Source organism: Halyomorpha halys, unplaced genomic scaffold (genome assembly GCF_000696795.3).
Source record: "Halyomorpha halys isolate HHAL.00 unplaced genomic scaffold, Hhal_1.1 Scaffold108.1, whole genome shotgun sequence".
In the NCBI taxonomy this organism is placed as follows: domain Eukaryota; kingdom Metazoa; phylum Arthropoda; class Insecta; order Hemiptera; family Pentatomidae; genus Halyomorpha; species Halyomorpha halys.
The window spans coordinates 1,702,056-1,711,262 of record NW_027112950.1 but is presented as its reverse complement, the minus strand read 5'-3'; the positions used below and the strand labels follow the sequence as shown (position 1 = coordinate 1,711,262).

General features: G+C 29.1%; 1 protein-coding gene across 1 annotated transcript in view; it reads left to right on the top strand.

Moving 5' to 3' along the window:
• MED23 (mediator complex subunit 23) overlaps nucleotides 1-9,207 on the top strand; it is a 44,758-nt gene that overhangs the window by 15,295 nt on the left and 20,256 nt on the right. The window contains exons 8-14 of the mRNA XM_014415937.3: nucleotides 1,809-2,011; nucleotides 3,001-3,410; nucleotides 3,486-3,660; nucleotides 4,594-4,757; nucleotides 7,118-7,287; nucleotides 7,394-7,548; nucleotides 7,653-7,833. Of these exons, the coding sequence (XP_014271423.1) occupies nucleotides 1,809-2,011; nucleotides 3,001-3,410; nucleotides 3,486-3,660; nucleotides 4,594-4,757; nucleotides 7,118-7,287; nucleotides 7,394-7,548; nucleotides 7,653-7,833 (1,458 nt within the window). The remainder of the gene's footprint in view (nucleotides 1-1,808; nucleotides 2,012-3,000; nucleotides 3,411-3,485; nucleotides 3,661-4,593; nucleotides 4,758-7,117; nucleotides 7,288-7,393; nucleotides 7,549-7,652; nucleotides 7,834-9,207) is intronic.

The following is a 9,207-nucleotide window of genomic DNA, read 5'->3' as shown; positions in this document are numbered from 1 at the left end:
AAAATAAGGGGAAAGAGTAAAATAAAGAAAGGGGAAAGAAAACAAAAAAGAAGAATGAAAACCAACCTGTTCGCTGAAAGGTTGCGCGCCTAATGGTCGCAGCGCAAAAGTGGTCAAACTTAGAACTAAAAAAAGCCATTACAGCAATGACTAAGTGTTATTTATAAAGAAAACGTTACGGGAGGATGAAAATAAAAAATGGAAAAATTTTTTAGAAGAAGAAAGCGTGTGAGAGGGTGATGACAAAAGGTGATAAGAAGAATTGAAAATATATATAAACCAACGATTTATCGAATAACGAAGTACCGGAAGATGAAGAGGAAACGTAATATAGGTGGGGAACGAAAAATACCTAAGAAAAGGTTTTAAAGATGAAATAATGCGTGCAAAAGTGGGCGGAAAAATAAGTTAGTCATACTTATTTATGTACATTATATTATATATCTGTGTTAATATGATTTTTTTATTGTGTTTAAACTTTAGAATGGTTCTGAGAGTTACGTATGAACAAAATTCGTCAAAGTCATTTTAAATTAAATACTTAATTGCTGTGCAGATTGATTTGAGATACTCTCAAATTGTTGGACACACTTGTGACTGACTAGTTTTAACTGAGAAAGATATTATTCCTTATCAAAATCTTTATGGAACTTCCTCCAAAGTGTTGAATATATCGGAACTGCAGTTTTTACTTTCACCATTTTAGCACTGAACGGCTCATGTATGACTGCTAATTAAAGTATTTTGATTGGTTCATTTATTATTATAGTCCAGGTGGTAATGAAACGCAAAAGTCAGGTATATTGTTGTTTTAAATATTTTGATCTATAATATATATGGTCGTGCTAGAACAAAGAATAAACAAGAAAAAAATAAATAAATTTATTAAGGTAACAATGAGGAGTATGCTTTGTAGAAACATAAATTCTGTACTAATAAATTGGAACATGTTTTAAAAAAAGGAATGCATAAAGGTAGAGAATATTAAATAAAGATAAGTCTTTATTAATACAATCTGATGGGTGAAAATGATGGTGAGGATGGACAGTTAATTTGAACCAAAGAAGTTCTAACACACTTACATATATGATGGATATTAGGAATGAATGGCAGCAATAGGGAATATTATTTTATCTATGTTTGTAAAAATCTTGGCATCTGTCTACCAAACACTGAGAAAAACGTACAAACATTCAAAGGTTTTAGAGTTAAGTGGGTAAAAAGTTTCAAAAAAGACTAAATAGAAATTTGGAATAATGGAAAAAATTAAACAAGTAAACATGGTTAGTGAATAATGGACGTAAGGTTAGTAATAACTTGAGATTATAAAATTAACTACTACCCATTATTACTATTCGTACTTGATGAGCAACTGATAAATGAAGTGAAACATTCTATTGTTGTCTGTAATTTTATTGGGCAATCATCTTTCAATTCCTGGTGTCAGTGTATTGCTCCCAGGACTGCATCTTCAATACTTCTCAGTTTTAGTCTCTTGTGAGGTCTTGTTTTGAAGATGTGATCCAACATCAACATCTTAAGAATCTTGCATATCTTCCATCTTGTTATGGATATGTTATTACTGTATTTTCATGGCTTGTGTTTTTATTACTTGAGAAAGATCATAAAGGTCTCGATTGCTACAACACCCAAGCCAACCATAGTCGATTTAAATTGATGATTAAATCTTCCTTTTTGAAGACTTATAATTCTAGTTATGATTCTTATTCTATGATTTAGTCAGAGAAGTAAATAGCTCTTATTTGAAATATTTTCTATTCATAGGTTTCTTAATTTTTTCTTTTCAGCTTACAAATTTCTTGCCAGTTTTTCGCCTGTATGACTTGTTGTACCCTGAGAAGGAGCCCCTTCCAGTACCCGACTACAACAAGGCAATCTGCACACACCAAATGGCAATGACGTGTATTTGGATACATCTTTTAAAGAAAGCACAATCGGACCACCTTAACATACAGAGGCCTGTCCCAAATGCTTTGAAAGTTCAACACGAGTAAGTTTTAAATCTGAATATCACTATCATTAATTCCATACTAAATGGCTCTTATCTGGTTCAGGAGAAACAGAAAGACGTAGATAGAGAAAGGTGGAGGTATGAGGATTAAATGCTAGTTTCTGATTGTTTACTACAATTGAAGCTCCACTTCACTTTTTTATTTGGTGGTATTGAAGTAAGAGTTCTACAGTGCCAGGTTTGAAATGTTGTGGGTTTGATATCTATTTATGGTAACTACTGAATAGCCCTCAAGAGTTAGCAAAAAAATGGTGAAGACCACCAGCCAGACTAGTCCCCCCTCCTAGTACCAGTGCTCAGATCCTCCTGATCTGAGCCCCTTTTTTTCTTTTTTCTTTAGGTGCTTCTGTGTTCAGATCTGTTTCTAACAACCACATTCTTATTCAAAACAAACTGATACAAAATTATATAACTATAATTTTAATTATATAATTTAATAAATATCATTAATTAAAAGGATTATTTATTTAATGATCATACTCGTCTCAATATTTATTTTACCATCTATAAAATGATCATCACCTCTTATCAGCAATATACATGGTTGCATTATTCCTCATAAATAAGATTCTATTAAATACAAGTGTATAAAGGGGGACCCATTTAAATCTAATCTTAAGACAACCGCATCCGAGGCACAGTTGAGCCTAGAACATATGAGTCAAACTATAAGACCTGGCACTGCCTCTGCATCTCTCTCATCCTTTGCTTCTTCCTACTCCTTCTACCCCTCCCCTCCTATTTAATGTTTTTAACTGATAGGTTTATCACTTTTCAATTCTCACTTATAATGTTTGGGTATTTTAGAGCATTACCCATGATTATAATGCTGTTTTATACTGAATTGATTTTAATACCACAGGTAATTTTCAAATAATTATTATATTGTTTAAATTTATTATTTTAATATAAAGTTTTAATTGTGAAAAAAAATTAAATAAAATTCAGTTAATATTCTCATTTTTCAGGTTCCTTCAAAGTTTAATAGCAACTAATACAAATTTGTATATGGGAACTGATTACCGGATCGCTCTGTTGTGCAATGCTTACTCCACCAACCAAGAATATTTCTCTCGCCCGATGGCTGCTCTTGTGGATACAATTCTAGGATCGAAGGGTCAACCTGGTGCTGCAGGGACTGCAAGTGTTAACCCCCTTCCATCTACTTCAGGTCCTACAACACCATTGTCAATGTCAATTTTAGATTCACTAACTGTTCATTCGAAAATGAGCCTTATACACAGTATCGTCACTCATGTGATAAAACTCGCCCAATCCAAAAGCCATAATATCGCTCTTGCCCCAGCATTGGTAGAAACATATTCAAGGCTCTTAGTTTATACCGAGATTGAATCTCTTGGGATTAAAGGTTTCATTAGTAAGTGAATGATACTATTAACATTATTTATTTATGTTGATGTTACGATAAACTAAAAGTTTAATTATTTTTCAGGCCAGTTGCTACCTACTGTATTTAAGTATCATGCTTGGGGTATTTTATACACCCTACTTGAAATGTTTAACTACCGAATGCATCATATCCAGCCTCATTATAGGGTCCAACTCCTATCGCATTTACATAGCTTAGCAGCTGTACCACAAACCAATCAAACCCAACTGCATTTGTGGTATGTATTGTGTCTTATAGCTTTAATATTAAATAAACCTGTATTGATTAGTGTAGCATTATATTTTTTTTTTTTTTACTTTTTACTTACCTATATATGAAATAAGTAGTATTTTGTAAGTTAGATACTGCAAGCTGATCAAGAATGTTTTATATTGACTGGTTTAATAATCTTAATATTGACTAAGAGATTGAAAAAACTCAGGTTTAATTCAGTCTGGTTCATGATATCTTTGCAGTACAATATTTTCTATAGCTATTAGCTATTTTCTATTTACAGTTTGTTAATAAAATGTTGTTCATCTATTACTCGCTAAACTGTATACTGTATGTTGCTATGTATACTCACATCATTTAAAGTCTTTGATATTTGATGTATTAAATAGAAAAGTTCATGGTGGAGTTGATTACATATAAAAAAAAAAATTGATAACTTATGGGAAATAATAAATTACGTAATCACCAAACATTCTATGAAACCCAGAGGACAATACAACAAATTGTGCAAAATAGCAGTAGAGAAGTTTAAAAGTTTTGATGCACACTTACGAAGTCAAGTTTCTTATAAATTCGATCATTTAGTAAGTGAATCCAAAATCAATTTGTAATCAATTTTACCATCTCTCTTGGTTCATCATTAAATTCTTCTTCAAGACTAAATCATCAAAAAATAAAAAGTTCATTCCATAAAAGTATGTAGGTACTGTCTGAAAAGAGGGAAGGGGGGGGAGAGAGAGAGAGAGAGAGAGAGAGAGAGAGAGAGAGAGAGAGAGAGAGAGAGAGAGAGCATTGAGAATTGAATTAATGTTACATATAGGTTCCAAACTGTTTTCATAATTTATAAACTAATGGTTGATTTTTGCTAAAGAAAACATTTAAAAAAAAAAAAAATAATAAAGTTTTAAAACCATATCAATTGTATTTTCTGTACTAGTGTTGAAAGCACGGCATTGCGCTTAATCACTGGCCTAGGCAGTGGAGAGGTTCAGCCACAGTTATCTCGCTTTTTATCTGAGCCTAAAACATTAGTATCAGCTGAATCTGAAGAACTGAACAGAGCCCTTGTTTTAACATTGGCAAGATCAATGCATGTTACAGGTACATTATCTTTTCACTTTATTTTAGGAAAATTTAATTTTAAAAAGGTTATCTTAAATCATTCTATCCATTCTCATTCTTCTCACTGGTTCATAGAGTTAATATTAAATAGTATTGTGCACCTGATGGATTTTGTACTGTGATAAGTAATCCACAAAATGGGTTAAAACCAATGTCCTTTAAATTTGTTTTCATCTATTTGTAATTACAACAAAACATTGTATATCTTTTCGACTTTGACAGGCCTAACAAGCTTAGACAAAGCTCAACATAGAATGAAATACTAATCCTTGTGTGTAAAATTCTCTTATTACGCACTTTATTGCATTTTCCAAGTTCAACTTTTTTTTAATTTATATTGTTTTAGATTTTGGTCAGGTTTGTATATTGAAAACTTTTTTTCTCGTAAGTGGACATTTCTAATAACTGGAGTAATTACCATTGCCCAGTGATGTCCTTAAGAAAGTTTCACTAAACTTGGATGTGTACATATATATTTTGTTATGTTATTTTCATTATGAAGCTTATTCGGAAACACTATTATACTGGCAGGGTAGCCAATTTATATTATATTCTTTTACAATAAATATTTTATTCATTTAATAATAATAATTCATTTTATATTTTAAATAAAAAAAAAAAAAAAAGATGAATGTAAGAAATGTAGTAAAATTATCTTCTTTTTTTTCATTTAATTTAAGATACTTTGTGGTTATGTATATCGATTTAATGGATTCATAAAGAATTTATTGAATTGATTTTAAAATTAATTGATTCAGTCTCTATTTTTAACAGTGTTTACATTTTAGTATCTAATTTTCAATGCCCTTTTACTCTTCTTGGCAACAATTAACATTTTTTAAATTTATTTTACAATAGATGTAAAATATCACTATATTTGTATCTTGTAATGTCTTTTGATTGATTGTGTTTTCATTGTAATGGTTATTTAAACATAAGATTATAATTAGAAACATGAGTATCCTGGCAGGGTCACCAAATTTATGTAATGTTTTTATTTTTGTTTTGATTGATTGATTTCATTTAATTAATCGTCAATACATTGCAATTATACAAAAATTAGGTTTATTTGAAATATTGAAAACAAAATTGTATAAGCAAAACAAGTTTTTATTATTTTATGAATAACAAACATAATAAATATAAGATTGATTTTATTTTATTTTTTTATTTTTTTTTTTTATCTTTTAAACATATTTAATTTAAAAGTCTAACTTTAACGCTTATCTATTCTAGGAATATATGAAATATAGGAGAAAATAGTTTATTTATTTTAAAAATTGCATTTCTTATATAAATAAACTATTTTCTAAACAAAAAACAACTTAAAATTATAATGATAAATTAAATTAAACATTTGATTATAAAATATAAACTTTTTTATATCAATGTCATAAAATACTTGATATTGGTATTCCAATTGAAGTTCATATTTGTAGAGATAGTTTCTTCTTGATGAGTCTTCCTAATAATTTACCACTTTACTACTTCACTTGAATTATCTTTAAGTTCTTTAGTTTAAGAGTTATTATATTTATTGGATCATGTTCACTAATTAAATTTTAATTAATACTTTACCGTTAACTTATACTGGCAATGTATTATATTTGATTGTTAATGATTTTTATAATTTAACATAACACTTTCAATATATATTTTTTTTATATAAATTGATTTTTCTTTTCAGAATTATATATGTCTTATTTCATTGAATTCTGAGAAAAAACTGACATTCCTTGTTTCAGTGCCTGATATTGGCTAAGTAGTTATTAGAAAAGAAAGTGTTTTTTCAAATTCGATTAAAATTTTTATCTGGAATTTTTAAAAAAGGGCTCAAGTTTCAACCAGGAATGTAAGTCGCTAAAATATACTTCACTGTTGAAAATGCCCTTTCAAAAGTAACCTGCATAGCAGGTAAAGCAATTTTTAGAAACCTTTTGTACCTTAATTAATTAAAAAAATACATTCAACAGTAAACAAAAAATAAACTGTAAAAGGTGATTCTTATTTTCTGATCAACATTTTTTTTTTTTTAACATAATTTAATCATTATTATTTATTTAATATAGTATTACTCAATAAGCGATCGTTATTTTTAATCGAATCAATAAATATCAATGATTGATTTAAATTTGTATATAAAAAGCATGATTTTTAAATTAATAATCAAATATAATAATTACATGATTTTTTAGGGGAAAAAAATTATCGATTTGAAATCCTGATATATATTGTATACACGCATGACTATGCATTTTTATCCATTCATATATGCTTCCATACATACTGAAAATCATGAGTTTGGGATTATTCTGATAGTTAATGCCCTCTTTGTTCAGGAACTGGTTCTGAGCCTGCCTCGGGGGCTTGGTGCAAGGAATTACTCAATACTATAATGGCAAATACACCTCATTCCTGGGCTCAACACACATTGCAGTTTTTCCCTCCTGTTTTGAATGAATTTTTTCAAGCAAATAGTGTTCCTAAAGAGAATAAACAGCAACTTAAGGTTTGATTTATTTTACTAGTGAACTATTTTATATAATTTTTACTGTTTTTATTTTAACATAACTATGATGCTATATAGACTCAGATTTATGTTTTTATTCTTTTAGAAAGCTGTTGAAGAAGAGTTTCGTAATTGGGCTTCCATGAATAATGAAAATGATATTATTGCCCATTTTTCTGTCCCAGGGACACCTCCCCTTTTTTTGTGTTTACTATGGAAAATTATTTTAGAGACAGATCGCATCAATCCAATTGCATATAAGTAAGTACAACCAATATTTGAAATCTTATTTGTCTCAAAAATACCGTAATAATTTTCTAAATAATTCACAAGTGAATATTAACTTACTTTAATTATTATTTTAGAATTTTAGAACGGATTGGAGCAAGAGCTCTCTCAGCACACCTTCGTAAATTCTGTGATTATTTGGTTTTTGAATTTACTATTTCTGAAGAAGGGCAGCATGTAAACAAATGTGTTGATGCTATAAATAACATGATATGGAAGTATAACATTGTCACCATTGATCGTCTTATACTTTGCATGGTACTAAACATTTCAATAATTTTATTTATTTATTTTTTATAATTATATTTAAGTTTTTGAACTATCCTGTCGCTCACTAGAATAATTATAAAAGACTTTACGACTGGCCTATGTTTAAAGTAACGAGAAAATTAGTATCTAGCTCTCAGAAAAAAACACTGATTTTCACCCTTTTTATTTTTAAAAATTAATGATTAAAATAATTTTTAATCTTCTTTCTGATGTAGGAAGTTTTTTTTAAACTTTCAATTAAGTTAAAAAGAGTAAACTTCCATTCATTTTTATACATTATATTGTTCTATAACATGTTAGGTGCTAGTGTTTCTGTTCATTTTCATCTTAAATAATTATAAAATAAACATGCTTTAGAGGAAGCTATTTTGAAAACTTGGCTTTTAAGCTATGTCAGATTGTTTCAATGATGATCAGATCTTACTTATATTTAATTCCTTTCCATTGTACATTGATATGTCAAGTTTAATCAAAATTATTTGAGCCATTTTCGAGAAAATGTGTATAAGTGATTATATAAAGTGGCACTACCAGCAAGTCGATTTTAGCAAAAAAGCTGCTATAACATCCCAGTCATATACCTGCCCGAAACCACTAATTTCAGTTCTATGCAGCTTTTTGTGTTTAGTGTTCCCTCATACACACATACCATTTTGGAAAAATTGTTATTTTGACTCTGGGATCCCTAAAAAACATATTTATGTTAAAAATTCAAATTCAGAATTTGTAACAATCATACTTTTACTTACTATACATTTCATATACAGCTTACTACAAGTTGAAATTAATTTATAATTAGTGATATATGGCTAGATAATTGTGCTATTATTATTTAATTAAACTTTGAATAATTATTTAAGTTTATTTAACCTTATTACTTATACCCTTCCTCTTATGTGAAATGTTAGTCTTAAAGTACTGCTCATGCCGTGAACATCTCTGTTCATCTCGTATTGTATCTCTTTCTCTCTTCATATAGTTTCTAGCGAAAAGTTCAGAGAAAGTTGATATAGATTCGCAATTCACATTAGGCTAAACCTAGGGAAATATTGTGGCCCTGAACACTCTATTTTTTCCAGAGAAAATTGCAATAAAATAGGGAAGATAGAATATATTAGTTGCTAAGTACAGGTGGACTGGAGTGGGGATTTGTTTGGCCGAGCGCTAATCCGTAAGTGGCTATGTAAACAAACTAGCTGTTACCGAGTTATTGTTATTATTATTATTTACGTCCTCTAGCCCTTTAAACTTCAGTCATTTTTTAAAAATTATTATATCAAGATGTTGATTTGTAAAAGCTGCAATAAATCAATTGCTAGAGAAGATAAATTGAAAATTTCGTGTACCAACTGTCAACATATA